Below are 17,364 nucleotides of genomic sequence, written 5' to 3'. Positions count from 1 at the left end.
CAGAGCAGCTCATCATCTGGCCGACATGTACAGCTGTTCCTCTGACAGCAGTGTTGTTCTATAGAGTGGTGTCCACCAAACTGTGTCTGCTGCTACACAAAAACACAGCAGGACAGGAGCTCTGCTCTGTGAATATATTTTAATGCTCAGCATGGGAACATCACAGTGCAGTTGAAGCTATTGTTCATTGCCACTTCCACTCAGTCAAGCACTGATTATTTCCCTTTCTCTATAGCAAGGTCAGAATGAAACAAACCTTTCTCCAGCATTAGCCATCTTAGGATCCTTTCACTTTTACTTTCTCTTTTTTGGTTTTTTGAGGCTGCTACGCATTACAAGAGCTCCTTGGTTTTTACTCACTTGTTCTTCAAGGAGTCATGGGTTAAGCCTTGTCATAACAAGGAAATATCTCTGGTGGTGAGAAAAGCCAAGTATCAGAGAAGTTGCTGCCATGATATAAAAAGTTGCCTGACATGTGTCAGATAACGATTCCCTCCTCCTTGTGCACTTAGCAGTATTAATGGTTACTGGAGGTGGTTTGGTTCTTGTGGAAAAAGCTGGAAGGTTTTATATCAGCAAATTGTGAATGATCCTGACAAACAAATCCAAAAGGCTAGATCAATTTCTGACTGTTCCTTAGGGTCTTGTTCACTTCACAATTTGTTTTGTTTTTCCAAATTTTTATTTTAGACAGACTAGAAATGAGCCTGGGTTTTCTACCAGTAAATTATGAATGGTCTTGACAAACAAATCCAACAGGCCAGATCAATTTCTGACTGCTCCTTAGTGTCTCGTTCACCTCGCTATTTGTTTTGTTTTTACAGATTTATATTTCAGACAGACTAGAAAAGAGCATTTAAAGGTTTAACAGCCTACAAGTATTTTCTATAGTTTTATTTTTTAGGAGGATTTTTTTTTTTCTTTTTTTACAATGAAAAATATTACAAATGAATAATCGTTGTGTAAACCTGAAAAAAGGAAAAACTTCAATCACACTGTTAAAATTAATTTAAAAGTATATACTGCAGACTTTTAAAAATACACAGGGGTGACCAATGTTAAACCCCCCAACTGACGACGCCACAAATTGTTTTAATGAATTGGCTGTTAAAACTAGTTGCTAAAGGCTACAGGAATATTGGACTTGGCAGATTATGTTCTCTTGGTTTCTTTTTAGTCTGGTTTATTCTGAGCATTTCTGCAACATTGGCTAGTTTCTGCACTATTGCAACAGTTCAAAGAGTTTTCTTTATTTTCATGACTATGAATATTGTAGCTTCACACTGAAGGCATCAAAACTATGAATTAACATATGTGGAATTATATACTGAACAAAAACGTGTGAAACAAATGAAAATATGTCTTATATTCTAGGTTCTTCAAAGTAGCCACCTTTTGCTTTGATTACTGCTTTGTACACTCTTGGCATTCTGTTGATGAGCTTCAAGAGGTAGTCACTTCACAGGTGTGTCCTGTCAGGTTTAATAAGTGGGATTTCAAGCCTTATAAATGGGGTTGGGACCATCAGTTGTGTTGTGCAGGAGGTGGATACAGTACACAGCTGATAGTCCTACTGAATAGACTGTTAGAATTTGTATTATGGCAAGAAAAAAGCAGCTAAGTAAAGAAAAACGAGTGGCCATCATTACTTTAAGAAATGAAGGTCAGTCAGCCCGAACAATTGGGAAAACTTTGAAAGTGTCCCCAAGTACAGTTGCAAAAACCATCAAGCGCTACAAAGAAACTGCCTCACATGAGGACCGCCCAGGAAAGGAAGACCAAGAGTCACCTCTGCTGTGGACGATAAGTTCATCCGAGTCACCAGCCTCAGAAATCGCAGGTTAACAGCAGCTCAGATTAGAGAACAGGTCAATGCCACACAGAGTTCTAGCACCAGACACATCTCTAGAACAACTGTTAAGAGGAGACTGTGTGAATCAGGCCTTCATGGTAAAATAGCTGCTAGGAAACCACTGCTGAGGACAGGCAACAAGCAGAAGAGACTTGTTTGGGCTAAAGAACACAAGGAATGGACATTAGACCAGTGGAAATCTGTGCTTTGGTTTGATGAGTCCAAGTTTGAGATGTTTGGTTCCAACCACCGTGTCTTTGTGCGGCGCAGAAGAGGTGAACGGATGGACTCTACATGCCTGGTTCCCACCGTGAAGCATGGAGGAGGAGGTGTGATGGTGTGGGGGTGCTTTGCTGGTGACACTGTTGGGGATTTATTCAAAATTGAAGGCATACTGAACCAGCATGGCTACCACAGCATCTTGCAGCGGCATGCTATTCCATCCGGTGTGCATTTAGTTGGACCATCATTTATTTTTCAACAGGACAATGACCCCAAACACACCTCCAGGCTGTGTAAGGGCTATTTGACCAAGAAGGAGAGTGATGGGGTGCTGCACCAGATGTCCTGGCCTCCACAGTCACCGGACCTGAACCCAATCGAGATGGTTTGGGGTGAGCTGGACCGCAGAGTGAAGGCAAAAGGGCCAACAAGTGCTAAGCATCTCTGGGAACTCCTTCAAGACTGTTGGAAAACCATTTCAGGTGACTACCTCTTGAAGCTCATCAACAGAATGCCAAGAGTCTGCGGAGCAGTAATCAAAGCAAAAGGTGGCTACTTTGAAGAACCTAGAATATAAGACATATTTTCAGTTGTTTCACACTTTTTTGTTCAGTATATAATTCCACATGTGTTAATTCATAGTTTTGATGCCTTCAGTGTGAAGCTACAATATTCATAGTCATGAAAATAAAGAAAACTCTTTGAATAAGGTGTGTCCAAACCTTTGGTCTGTACTGTATATTCAAATTGTAGTAAAAAGATGTTCAAGAAATATGACTACTTTTACAAGGTTCTTTATTTTCCTTTTTTTTTATAGAGTAAAAGGACAGTTAACAGGAGCAGTTCCAACAGACAAAATGAATAAGAATGCTTTAAGCAATGGATGTCAGATTGTAAAGCAACTCAAGAAAGGTGTTCCCTGAGTTGCTAAGAGTTTCTGCCGTGCTCATGTGTTATTATAGGGCTTGCTTAGTCCCTGAGCTTCTGTCGTTAGGCCCCGAACATCATCACTCTCTAGTCCTGCACAGCTGAAGTGCGTCATCTTTAACCTCCTTGCTTTTACCATCTGTCAGAGAGAGGACAGCATGTGAAGGGAGCAAAACTTAAACATGACGGAGATTCTGCTTAATAGTTCAAAGATTTCAGTTTAGAGTTTTGAGCGGGGGAGATCAGTTCAACAGCAGGTAAAATTGCAATATGCTGAAAAAACAATTTGAACCAAGCTAAAATAATTGGCAATGTACTTTTGAAAAACAGAAAAGGATGACGGACATAGCACAAATACTCAACGACAAAGTCTTTCTGTCTTTTCCACCAGATTACAAAACAGTGACAGTAACAGTGAGGGATGTTTTGCTTGATAACAAGTTAAAATGACAGTTTGCTATGAGAAAGTATATGTAAATCAGTTTAAAATACTTATTACTTCATTTTTATCCAGGGTTAAAATCTCTAACTTATTACACAATAAAAGTAATAACTACATTAGTGACCATCAAGCAAGAATCGATAATTATAAATATTGAATTTAGCTGATATTCAATAAAGAAAGCGAAAGGAATCATGTGGACAGGACATTAATACTTATGATGGTTTTTAAATACACTTTACTGCTGTTTGGCAAACCACAAGGAACAGCCAGGAGCATCTTACAATTATAAACAGCCTACATAAAGAAGCTCCACAAATCATTCTGCAAGAGCAGTTATCATGGTCAGTGTAGTTTAATCTTACCGATTCAACATTGGTGCTAAAACTGGGAGTTGTCTGTCCAGTTTTATGGATATTACTGTGTAAATGTGACAAGTCCAAGCCACAAACATATAATTATCATAGCTTTTAGGCACAAAATATACCGTGCATAATGTGATACAAAAACAACTGCAGTTGCATCAAATCCAGCCTTATTACTTGATTTCTCTGACTGCCATGGCTTTCAAATAAATAACTTCAGAGCTGTTGGGTCACCAGGCTGAGTGGGCTTTGCAGCATAGGTTTTATTAGAGTTTAAACCATAACAAAGTTCACGTCAGCAGAACTATTTACTTTAATAATGAGGAAAAGCAGACTGGCAGAGATTTGGGAAATCCCCTCCTCGGTTCTCAAGACTCGGGCTAATAATGACAAATGTAAATGACAGCTCTTGCGTGTATATATATATATTTAGATGTTTTTTTGTTATATTGTATTTTCTTACCATGCTGACCCTGTGGGGTTCCCACTCCCTATTGATTGGACTTATTTAGGACATGCAAATAAGCAATAGAAGGAATTCTTGTTCTGGGTACAACAGTGAGGTGATTTGTTTGTGCCACACCATAAAGGAATTGTTCCCACAGTGGTGATTCATATCACTTGTATCAAAGACCATCACTGACTCAAATATACTGGACATCACCTTCTATCAGAGTTTGTCCCACTTGTGTAATTGATAATGTGGAGAAACAGTCCAAGACTGAGAGACTGTCTTGTGGTTCACACCTCTCTTTCATTTTAACCGGCCATTCTTAAAAATCATAGATGTGGCAGAGGATCAATTCTTTAGTTTAGTCTGACTGAAACTTAACCCACAAAACCACAGAGACACTTTGACACATTGGAGGCAACACTCCCCTAATGCTACTCTTCAATCCTTCATCGCAATCCAGGTTCTTTAGATCAACAACAAAGTCAACAGCAGTATTTCTCAGGCCTCACATGGAGCTTGAAGAACTCAAAACATATTTTCCACCCCTACTAAGGTAAAGCAAGTCCTGTTTTGTATACAAGAAGCAGGTGAGCCTAAAACATCAGCAGTGCCATTACAGGTCTGAAATTACCCAGCCGGGTCCGGAAGGTGGTCAACTCAGAGCTCATGACCAGAGGCCACCTTCAAAGCACCAATAAACTTAAAACCAAAACATGGTGAACATTTTATAATGATCACTGCGGTAATCAGGGTGAACAGAGCCTGACTCAATCTGGAATTGTTTCACATATTGTGATAATATGTTAGAAGACAGATTCTAAATCCTACAGCAATCCTACTTTGAAGAATCACATTGTGCATCCAGGAGGAGTGAATGCTGCAGTTCAGTGTCTCGATGCAATCAGTTGGTTTCCTTAGAAAGAAAATCTATTTACCAATTTGAATAAGAAACTTACTCGTACTTATCGTCTTCAGCTGCGTCCGGGGCCAGGTCGCAGACTTAATTTGAATTTGTTTAATAACTAGGATCAAATCGGAATATATGATTGACTGATTTTTTTGTAAGCTGCCTTGAGGGGATTTTTACCGTTAATTAGCATGATATAAATTTTTTTTATTGTCTTTAAATTAATGAATGCACGTGTGGTGTAGCAGCAGAGAGCACGACCCATATACAGAGGGCTCAGTCCCTACAACATGATGCTACCACAGTCATTTTTCACAGTGGGGACAGTGTGTTCAGGATAATGAGTAGTGTTAGTTTTCTGCCACACAGGCCAGAAAGTTCCATTTCACCTTCTTCCACATATTTGCTGGGTCCTCTACATGGATAATGCCAAACCTTTAACTGAACTTCTTATCCATTTTGTTAAAACAGTGGCTTTCGTCTCGCAAATCTTGCAACAGTTGACCTGTTGAAAGATTCAGCCACCTGAGCTGTGGATCTCTGCAGCTCCTTCAGAGTTACCATGGGGTTTGTGGTTGCCTCTCGGAATAATGCTCTCCTCCTCAGCCAGTCAGTTTAGGTGGAAAACCATGTAATGTTAGGCTTGCAATTTTGCAATGATATTACCATTTCCAGATGATGGTTTGAACAGTGCTCAGTGAGCTGTGTAAAGCTTGGGATAGTTTTATAACCAAAATCTGCTTTAAACTTCCCCACAAGTTTATTACTGACCTGTCTGTTGTGTTCCTTGGTCCTCGTGATGCTGTTTGTTCATTAATGTTCTCCAACAAACCTCTGAGTCCTCTACAGAACTGCTTGATTTATCCTGAGATTAAATTTCACATGAGTCGACTTTTCTGCAATTGATTGCACCAGATATTATTTATGGTTATCGGAATAAATAGGGCTGAATGTCAGTGCATGTCACACGTTTTAGATTTTAATTTGTATAAAAACGTTTTCTTCCATGTGCAAATATTTACTACTTTGTATTGACCTAAAACAATAAAATCACAATAATTTAGTGGTTGTAATGTGACAAAATGTGAAAACATTGTTGGAGTATAGATACCTTTACAGGGTACTATAGATTTAAAACCGATCATCTAAGAGAGAGTTTCTTTAACTTTAAAAATAACTATTTTATATTTGACTGTAAGTTTTGCTCACAAGAAGGGCAGGTATGTTTTCGTTGGTTTTCTGCTTTTAAAAAGAACAAAAAGAACACAAACAGAAAAAAGGGTCAACAGACATGGAGGAGGTAAAGGTCCATATAGATGTTGATTTAGATTAACACAGCTTCCTTAGTGTGAGTTCATTAATGAATGCACAAATGTCTCCCCAAAGACATAGACACAAACAGACACAACCACTGTGTAAATGTTGTACCCACACACAAACATACACACTACACAGGTCATAAGATAAGACTGACCGGTGGTAATTGTGGTCCCTATTACAGTAAAACGCTTTTCAGTAAACCACAGTAAATTACATCCAGATGTGAGATTAAAGCTCGCTGAGTAGACGGCTGCCCCGAGCACCACCACTCCTCTTCCTCCTCCTAAGCAGAAGGAAGGAGAAATCCATATTTCCTGATTGCAATTGCAACTCTCCCCTGGGCCGGGAAATTACAACTGGAGAGAAATACCCCAACAGCACAAATACAAGCACTGTCAGTCAGCAGGCCATCACCACTACACAGCCTTGTGAGCACATATATAATCTAGAAAGATGTGCAAGAGGCAAAAACACAGAGATTACTTGAATCTTAAGTGTTTGATAGACAGAGTGTAGATTAAAAAGATATTTGCTTATGAAACATCATAGAAACACCTGGAAATTTTTATTTTATAATATCCAGAACTAAAACATGCTTATGTTCTAATAACCAGGTCAGGTTGGTATGTGGCGATATAATGCAGTCACTGCAATAAACCAAAAAAACAAAAAGGAAGAATCATATGTTTATTGGTGTGTTGGTGATGGTACATGAGTTAAGTGCATTGTAGCTGCAATAACTTGGATTTCTAGATTGTTTTGTTGCTAATTCCCCATTAGTAATACAAGCCAATAACAAATTATATCTCACTGTATGCATTTAAACACTAAAGTAACATGTTCACTTTTAGATCGTTCTGATAGCTAGTCAGATGGAGCCTTAGTTTTAACTGATTTTAGATTTTTTAAACAACGTAAATAAGTGTTCATATACATGAGATGGAACTCTTTATTAGTTGATGTTAAAGGACTACACCATGAAAAAAGCAACTGATAAGTCTTTCATGATTTTCTCAGCCAAACAACATCTTCAATAATCACAAGAAGTCAATTTGCTTTTGATTTTTTCAACTAACTTGACCTAGATGAGTGGGAATCTACACCAGAACATCTTTGTTAACACACAAAGTTGCATTACATGATGTCTGATCAGTGGCACATACATCCCCCTCAATAGTGGAGTAAACGTTTGGACTTTGCTTCACGAAGGTATAGAACATGGTACATTTTACATTTACAGGTCTCGTGGTCAAACAACTGATTACCACCCTGAGCTTTCTTTCAGTTTCTACAAACTCCTTAGATCTTTCTACCACAGATAAGACAACTAGTACCGATGACAGCTTCACAAAACTTCAAAAAATCTGAACTATTCCCTTTCAGAGGTTTTGGCCAGTCAGTATCTTATCTGCAGTAGACCTGATTTGTTCTAGCATCTTTGTGAAACCAAAGAAGGCATTGTGAGGCCTATCTGGTATGACTTGGCATGCAGTTGACATAAAACCAGCTTCGCCTTCATATGTAGATTGTTACAATTTTTTCCCTACCTTTAATGCCAGTTCAGAGGCATAGCAGTGAAGGTTTCAGTACAAAATCCAAAAACTTCCTTTGTTCTTTTAAAAATTACACCTAGACAATAATGGTCAAGTGAGGTAGAGATGAGTTTTAGAGCTAGAAATGTGTGTCTTTGCCGGTGTAAACCAACACCAATCTTAAAACTGCTATAGTGGTTCATGCATGGTAGCCCATAGTCCTTGGCTTTAAACTTCTGATGTTAAACACGTAGATCAGGTAGCTACTCTGGCTGGAAATGCAGAACATCGGAAGTCATTTCTGTGGACAAAGAACCAACATGCAGGAACTGTTAGAACACTTTTGAGACTGTAATTGCTTTAAGATGGCATAAGTCCAATTGTGTCCTGGTATCACTCTAATGAGCCATTAATTGCAAAACTAATCTCTGTTTCAAGTTGGTGAATACACCAGACAGTTTTCGACTGCAGGAAAGAAACTGGTCATTACCCCTTAAACTAAACCATAAAGAAATCTAACCTATCCTTTTAGGCTTAGTCTTTCATTCTTTTGGTTAAAGATATGGAATTAGCTTTGCAATTGCAATGATGGATGTAATACTGAGGAACAATCTAATGATATCTGGTTTGTATGGTTTCATCATAGAAAAAAATCATAATTGCCCCCATTTTGGTCAGAGATATTTAGAACATGAAAATAAGTTAGGCATATCCAAATGGCATGGTACTTATGGTTTTATTATGAAAGAATATTATAATTGCATACCAGAAAGGCTTACAAGCCCTATCCTTGGCTAAAATTCCTATCACACCAAAGCAGGTTATCAGTAGTGCCAACCCCAATAGCTTAATGTCCGTCTAGTTTGGAACTGCTTATGTAACATTTTCTCAGCCGTCTTACATACAACCATGAAAATAAATGACAAGGTTTCCACACAAGCCATTACAGATAGTTTTATAAGACTAATGAAAGGCTGACAGATCGACTGAAGGCAACACGTTCTGCAGATTTTAAAAAAGCTCTTTTTTTCTCCCTTCTGCAACACAGACATGATCTGATATTCACATGTCTTAGACTTTGCACATATTCAGGTGTTTATACAGCATGTGGTTTATACACAGGGTAAACAAGAATAACAGATACAAAAAGGAATGCAAAAATAAGCCATAATTCTTGTAAAAGGGTGAGCAAGAGGTCACTATTGTTCCGATGGGAAAGTCAGGTGCTTCCGCACTCACTCTAGAGTAGTAATACTAGAATCAATCAGCAAGGACATTAACAGGGTGTAACAATCAATGAAAATCAGAACAGGTTTGAAAACTACTTGTATTTTATTGATACTTATTTACTTGGACCAGAGCTTCCGTGTTTTTTGCTGCAGTCAATGACCATGGCATCCTTAGATAGACAACGTTTTACCAACTGGCATTACATTATTAACTGACCTTGCTTGTAGCACAGCTGAACAAGAATTAGAATGGTATTAGATTATATGCACTTTCTGAACCTGACAATAAGATTCGATTGTACCGGGAGGATTATAACTCAATCTAGACCTCTATAACTGAAGATGAATGGGAACTACAATATTTGTCTTGTAAAGTGTTAACAGATTACAGCTGTTGTAATTTGGTTCTGTATAAATGAAACTGAATTGAATTGAATTAAATTACATAACCTTCTGCCGGGCAATATTTCTCCCTGACCGAAAAGGTATTCCCAGTCTATTTCGCATATTTGATCAATACAGTTTTTTCCTGGCAACTCATTCCAGCATAAACTCCCATACTTGACCCCTTGTGATTAGTACAGAGTAACTCCATAAATCTGTAATTAAAAGGTTCTCATAAGAAGAACAGAAGAGAAATGCACACTCAGTGTATCTGCTTTTGGAAGAACTCCTTATTTGGCACAATGCTTTGCCTTTTCATCCCAAATCTAATCCATCACAACTAATTAAAAGGATATGTCCAGGTTTCTGAAATGAGGTAACGTTAAAAGCAGTTAATATCTTACCCAAAGCAGACAAGCCTCTTGGCATCTAGTATAAATCCAGATTAGATGGTCCTGAAGGATGAAGCTAAAGGTTATTTCGATAGGGACATAGACCAAAGCTGAAATATAGCATCTTAAAACCACTGCAGTTTCAAAAACATCATAGTGGTTTATTCAAACACTATTATTTTACCTTTAAACAGTGGTAATACTTGCATTGGGCAGTTAACTACACAGAAACTGTGGGAGAAGAGTGGAGGCAGTGCACCACCTATGATCTTCCTGTGTGAAACATATTGAGGACTGAACATGTCAAAAATATCTGTTCTGTGTCTGAGACAAAAGTAAGGCAATGTAAAAATCATTGAAAGAGCATTTACTTAAACAGCTTTCATGTTGTTACGTTTTACATCAGTTTGCTTTCATATCAGTTGCTTACTTTGACCAGAAATGCATTACTGTTCTATTCTCAGTATTTGTTTCACATAGGAAGATCAATGGAGGCGCACTGCCTCCTACACCTCCTTTTCCATAAAAACAATTATTGGGTTCTGTGTAAAGAACCACCTAATGCAAACATGATTGTTTAAGGCTTATAGCTTTGATGAGATTGGTTGTTTTAAGATGGATAACCTCTTAGCCCCTTTTGGATTAGCCATTAGCTTCAGCTTCAACTTCCAGGAATAACTAATCTACACTTATAAAATAAATAAAGACACTAAAGATAAATTTTGACTATGGTAACCGGAATATTTTCTCCCCCAGAAATGTATTTTTTAGAACTTTTATTTTATCCTGGGCATTGGTTATGTGTGTTTCACCTGTAGGATGCAAAACTGAGCTGTTTTCTATTAATCATGTCCTCTGGCACTTAAAGGGTCCTCCTTCAGAAGTCTCAGTGATCTGGGAAAACAGATCTCTGCCCACCACAACAACAGCACCCAGAAGGTGATAACAATAAAATAAAAATCAGTAAAACAATAAAATAAAATGTTATAATAACACCAATACAATTGTACTACCAGAATATTTCATATTGGTTATGTTTTAAAAGCCAAGCAAAGTAACTTCCCACATTTTGGAAATGTGTTACTAGAACAGATTTATATGTATATATATTTTTATATGCAGGAATGTACATGTAAATATAGGGATATAATCCCATGAGTCTTTAGATCACCAGGTTGTAATCCCTGAAGCTCTTGTAGCTTTTTTATCTCTCGAGTAAATAAAGAAGTCTGCGTAAGCAAAATTCATTTAGGGTTTGTCAGAGTTACAGCTTTCCATGGGGTTTACAGTAACTTTAAACAAGTTGTTAAGTGTAATCACCACAATAATTCTTGGTTATAGTTTTATTGCTTTTACTTTGTCTAGATCTCCTTTCATTTCCCAAGACACACAGAGACTCCGTTTATTTAATATGAGCTGTAGAGGAATTCAAACTGAAAGATGACTGAAATAAAATGCTGGGAGTATTAAACCAGTAGGAAATGTTCAGGTCACCTTCACATCAAAACTCTGCCCAGACTTAAAGGTTCCACCATTAAAGTACCACAACTCTACCAGACTTTATGCTGGGGTACCCTGGTAATCTGATTTGGTACTGGTTCCTGCTGTGGAACCAATGATGGTAAACAAAACAGCCCATAAAATGAATCAAGTTCTCGGAAAAAGTTTCTGCAGTAGAAACTCACACGTTGTCTATTTGGCGTAAGATGTTAACTGCTGGCAACGTTTTACCAGAACCTCACCTAAAATATTCCTGGAAAATTCTTTTAAAACCAATGTTTGACCTTAATGCGAGGTTTTGGTCTCAACAAAGACTCCATAAAGTAAAGCAGACTCCCAGTTTATGGCCAGTGAGAATAGGAAAGAAAGAACACACATTTACACACACTGAACTAAGTAAGCGATTAAAGCCTTGAAGTCAAAAATTATGAAACAGCAAATACCCCACCCTCTGTTGGCTGCTCCATGTTTCAAAGCGGACACAAGTGATCTCTTTATTCACAAGGCAGCTGATAGATACTCCAGCTGTGAATGTTATAAAAAATAGACATAATTTATTTATTACACATTCTAAAGGGTGGGAAAATCATGAAAAAAGTTGAATTTCCATCAACATTTTCGGGTTTTTATAGAAGCTGTTTGCAGCAAAGAAAGAGGAAAGAGGAAATGTTCTTTCACTAATTAGCAGTAAAAACATCTGCAGGGTTAAAGGTGTATCCAGACTTGGGACTGTGTGATCTGACAGACTGAATGTTGAATCTCAGAGATTGCATTGTTTACTATTGCCATCAGTCTTCTTCATTTAACCTGCTTCAAACTGGGGCCCCTGGGCTTCGTCATTCATGTTTTGACTAAGCAAGCCATGAGCTGATTATACGGATTAGAGGAATTGTGGGGAAACTGTGCTTTCTACCATGTCTCAACAACAGCTGTAAAGTGTCCAGGCTGAGAAACTGTTAGGATGTGAAGCTTTTGCAAACCTTTAAAGCCTTGCTGAGTCAGCGTGTCATACTTCAGTATGCGGACTGCTGAGTGGTAAAGGCCTGCTCATTCAACAGGCTGGAACGGTGTGTGAAGTGTCACAGTGGGAGTAAATGGATGAGGGATGGACCTGGATTTGCATTAAACATGAGAGGTATCACAGACAACTGCCACACTGGATGGAAATCAGAAACTGAAAAGGTTCAAGAGCTAGAGCTTTAAGTGGCACAAGTCCCACCGTCCAATGACACGTCCTCTTTCAAGTATCTGTGACACAACACAGGCTTCTGAAAGAATCTCCACTTTAGTTTTGGGTTTACTCTGGTCAACCAGACTTTCATTAACAGACCACCTGGCGATGCCAGGAAACAAAAGACAGATAAGCTTTGTACTGACTTACTGTTGCTTGACATAGATACCTTAACACTTCTGATCTAGATGTTTTCTCTATTAACATGCACAAAAACAGGAACACTGACAGCGAAGGAAGGCCGCAGGTGTGGATAAAATTGTCAAACTCAACCTCACATTGTGAAGCAGCTAAGCAGGATCTGTTTCTTCTATTATCTATCGACATTGTTAGAGCATACTATCAAAATGCTTTCCTAAATAGTCTCTCTAAGATAGGAAACAGTGTGTTTCCTTCATATTTCTTTCTGACAGAATGAGAACAATCTAAGTCAGTGAAACTGGTCTTTGAAGAATGTGTCAGTAATTATGGGCTTAGAGTTTCTTCAAATGTAACAGGGAGTCTCTATGCATCATGTGCTGGTGCAGAGGAATGGCAATGCGGTTTTTTTCACGTTTCACTCTTACAATGAACAAGCTAAATGGTGTTCATTTAAAAGTCACTCAAACCACAAATCACCATGTGTAAGCACCAGGGCTGGCCCGAGCTATGAGCAACTTTGATTTGCCTGATCTGATTCTTCACCCCCCCCCCTTTACTGAATGCATCAAAACTAAAAACGTCTGCCAAATTTTCTCTGTTAAAGGCATGAACCGACGGCATGTTGAATGTGCAGATATGCTTTGATGCATTAACATGGATAACATTGAAATTCCGTCATTGCTATTAGACTGAAAACGTATATCTCTGGCAAAGACCCTGGAGTTCATTTTTCCTCTTTTATCTGTTATGGCAGATCAGAAACCTGGAAAATAGCATAAGCTAGGAATAGTCTCATTTGTGCTTTTTCAAAGGAAAACCCTTTATAAATGTCAAAGTTATTCTATCGGAGACACAATTATAAACTAGTTAACTTCAGGTCAGCAAATTTATAGGGGAGGAAACCATCACCCATCCTCCCCAGTCACTTAAATCTGATAAACACAGAATGCAATAATGCAAAAAAACAAAACAAATGAGAAAGTAAACACAACTCTTCGCTTTTTTCATATTTTATGTGACAGACATATTCTAAAATAGATTAATGCTTTAATAGATTTCTTTGTCAAAGAGCTACACAACAGGTTTTTAGAAAAAATTGCTATTGTTATTGCCAAAAAATAAGGTGATCACACCCATGGCTCAATATTTTATTGAAGCACCTTAGGCAGCAATGACAGCTAAATGTCTGCTTGGGTACATCTTCCCAAGGTTGGCAGACCTGTTCTGAGGATTTTCGATCATTCTTCTCTGCAGGTTCTCTCAAGCTGAGTCAGACTGTGCAGAATAGACAGTCATTTTTAAGTCTTTCCGGAGAAGTTTGATTGGATTTAAGTTCAGGTTCTGGCAGCAACACTTGAGGACATTCAAAGTCTGGTCTGACATGACTCTTTGTTGTCAATGGCAGTGTGCTTCAGGTCATTGTCATGCTGGAAGATGAGTCACAACCTTAGGTTAGCTCTGAGGTTCAGAACACATTAGAGGAGGTTTATTTGAAGTATATATTTGTCTGCAGTCATCCTAAATACAGATTAGTGGCCCAGTTCCTGCCACAGAAAAAAATCCCCACAGCATGTTGCTACCACCACCATGCTTTACAGATAGGATGTCACCCACTCCTGTTTTCTATAAACATGCTTAAAGCTGAGACCAAAAAGTTCTACTTGGGTATCATACGACCAGAGAATTTTGTTTCTCCTGGTCTAGCAATCTCTAATGAGTGTTTCTGCAAGATTTATTAGATCATGTGCCTTATGGTAAAGAGTGGCTTCTGACTGGGTACTCGTGGGTCCTTGTGGTTTTAGGTTTTTTCTGTTTTTAAATAATGTAGACCACTGTGCGTTTTGGGATGTTCAAGGTCTCCAGACAATTCTTTTGGCTTAATTGCCTGGTCTTAACAGTGAGGCCCTATAGAGTTTTCCATTTCAAAATAAAAGTCAACTGAATGTAACACAAGGAGACTCAAATCAAGTTGGAGAACCATCTTAAGGATGCTCAGTTCAAATCAAATGCACCTGAGCTCAATTTTAAGTGTCATAACAAACGGTGTGAAACTTATTCCCACTTATTAGCCACTATGTTTAAAACCTTTTAAATGTTACCTTTTTTTTTTTTTTTTAGAAAATTACATGTCTGAAAGTATGTTTTTGCTCTGTTATTGTGGGCTATTTTATGTAGATCTGAAAACCAAACAACACTCATACTGGTTTAAGAATTAATCTGTAATATAATATGTAAAAAGTTAAGTGGTGTGAGTGTTTTCTGGCACCATTGTGGCTTAAACATGGTATTAGACCAAAACTTCAATAATAAGCCCTGGGCAATGTTGCTAACAGGAATGCAGAAAATGTAATGATCTTCTGGGTATGTTTGCTTTAACTTTTCGCAAATTTTCAAAACTGCAGCCAGTAATAGGAAACAATAAAAATTTAAACAAAAACTGCAGAAGCATACACACTAATAGTAGAATACCTAATGAAAAAGGATGGCTGGTATGCTTAACTGGAAGTGGACCCCAAATTTAGATTATGCTTAGGGCCTCATACCTTGGACCAGCTGTGGTCATCATTAACTTCTAATGACTTACTAATTTCATATTTTTAATGAAACTATACTTCTAAAATACAATGACCATTATATTCTGAAACCTAATATAAATAAGTTACTATTTGAGTCCATTTAAAGGTACAAAGCAAAGCCAAAACACAAACTATGAGACACAAAAACTAAGGCTACCCAAACTTTGCACCTAAACTCTTAAAAGTTCATCAAGTGTCTGAGTGTAAAGTTTGACAGAGCGTGAAACAGCATACCTGTACAGGTGAGAGGAGCAGGTAAAGCACCACCACTGTCCTGAGGAAAAAAACCGGTGTCATTTCGCTGTCTTTGCGCGCACAGAGAGATTGACGTCCCCCGACGCTCACCTTCACGCAGGTTTAGAATTTAATAAAAAACAGATATTAAAAGAATCCCCAATATAAGTCTCGGTTAGTCAGATTAGAAGAAAGATGCTGACCGGGAACTCCTGAGTCATCTGCTCCCAGTTCGGGTCGTGAGAGTGAGAGGAGTCACGTAGCTCCGCTGCTGCCGGCAGCCCGCGTGTAACCTGAAGACGACTGTGTTGAATGAAAAATGCCCCAGGGACCCGGAGAAAGCGCTGGAGTTCAAAACGAGACAATCCTGTATGATCTACACTTCAAGTCAAAGCTTAAATGAACTAAACAGAAAAATATGTTCAGCCTGCGAGTCGAAATGTAAAATGACAATAAAACTGGACAAAATCACCGAGCAAAGCGAAAAAAGCTGTTTGTTCAGTTCAAAATCTTTTTTTTTTTTTTTTAAAGAGCTGCTCCGGATGCCTGCGATAAGTTATGGACTGAAAGTTTTAGATTCTGATCCCGCTCCAAGATCCAGCCGGCTAAAAAGATTTCCCCGCACCACCTTTCTACTGGACATTTAAATCTCCTCCCCTTCCATGTCCTCCCTCTGCGTCCTCACAGAATCAACAGAGACTTTACAGCATCTTTGAACCACAGCCTGCCCCTGTGTACCATCATTGCTGCTTTTCCAGTTCTGACAGTGTTGGGGGCACATGGGACTTACTCTAAAGATTGCACACCAATAACTACTGGGAGAAAAACAACTGGTATTTCGTTAAACCAGTCCTGCCTCAAATGTGGACTGATCCAAGCATGGGTTGATTTAAGCAGGATTGGTTATAAACTTATAACCTAATCCTGCTTAAATCATTAGGGGTTCAACCCAAAAAATGGGTTAAAGTGACTAAAGCTACCAAAACGGGGTTGGAACTGAAAAACGTAATATAAAAAAATAATATTCTTTATCTGAAAGTTTTTTATACCCACTTTATCCCTGCAGGGTGCCTGTCTCAAGCTGTCCACAAGCATGAGGTAGGGCTCCCGGGACACTGACACACTCCTAAGGGCAATTTACAGCAGTTAATTACCATAAAAGGTGGGTTTTTAGAGTGTGGAAGAAACAGGAATACCCAGAGAAAAGCCATGCATGCACAAGGAGAACATACAAATCCCACACACAAATTTAAACCATAGATCTTTTTGTTAACTGCACCAGCATGCAGGCCTTAGTGACTGATGATTGTAGCCCACACAATTACCTTTATTTTTCTAACCCAAATTGAACATAATATAACATCTTTTTTGTCACTGTCACAAGTACAACATAACTGAAAAAAAAGCTATCTGGTCAGTGCATAGAAAAAACACATATTTTATGTAAAATAGAAAATAGAAGCAGTTTGTTAAAAACATGAAAACACTCTTAAACATTCATACTGATTGCACTAGTCCCATTATTGCATCCCCCTTTAGATTCTGGAGGCAGCAGGAACTGTGAAGTTCAAGTGTGGGGAGAGGGCAGCCAACGATTATTCGGACCACTTTAATAACCAATGAAAAATGCATTAAAAATGATAAAATAAACAGAAA

At 38.3% G+C, this 17,364-nt stretch overlaps 1 protein-coding gene across 3 annotated transcripts in view; it reads right to left on the bottom strand.

Annotated features, from left to right (window-relative positions):
* Window positions 1-16,373, bottom strand: part of pgfb (placental growth factor b) — a 29,802-nt gene extending 13,429 nt beyond the window's left edge. Inside the window, exons 1-2 of one of the 3 annotated variants that reach the window (XM_047346199.1) lie at window positions 15,912-16,373; window positions 15,709-15,819 (exon numbers count right to left, since the gene is read on the bottom strand). In XM_047346199.1, coding sequence (XP_047202155.1) covers window positions 15,709-15,819; window positions 15,912-15,929 — 129 coding nt within the window. In that variant the 5' untranslated portion in view covers window positions 15,930-16,373. The remainder of the gene's footprint in view (window positions 1-15,708; window positions 15,820-15,911) is intronic. The other 2 variants (XM_047346198.1, XM_047346197.1) reach the window with 2 other exon arrangements.
* Between the last annotated feature and the right edge of the window lie 991 nt (window positions 16,374-17,364).

This window comes from Girardinichthys multiradiatus, chromosome 19 (assembly GCF_021462225.1).
Source record: "Girardinichthys multiradiatus isolate DD_20200921_A chromosome 19, DD_fGirMul_XY1, whole genome shotgun sequence".
Taxonomy (NCBI): Eukaryota; Metazoa; Chordata; class Actinopteri; order Cyprinodontiformes; family Goodeidae; genus Girardinichthys; species Girardinichthys multiradiatus.
This window is presented reverse-complemented; position numbering and strand designations above follow the sequence as displayed.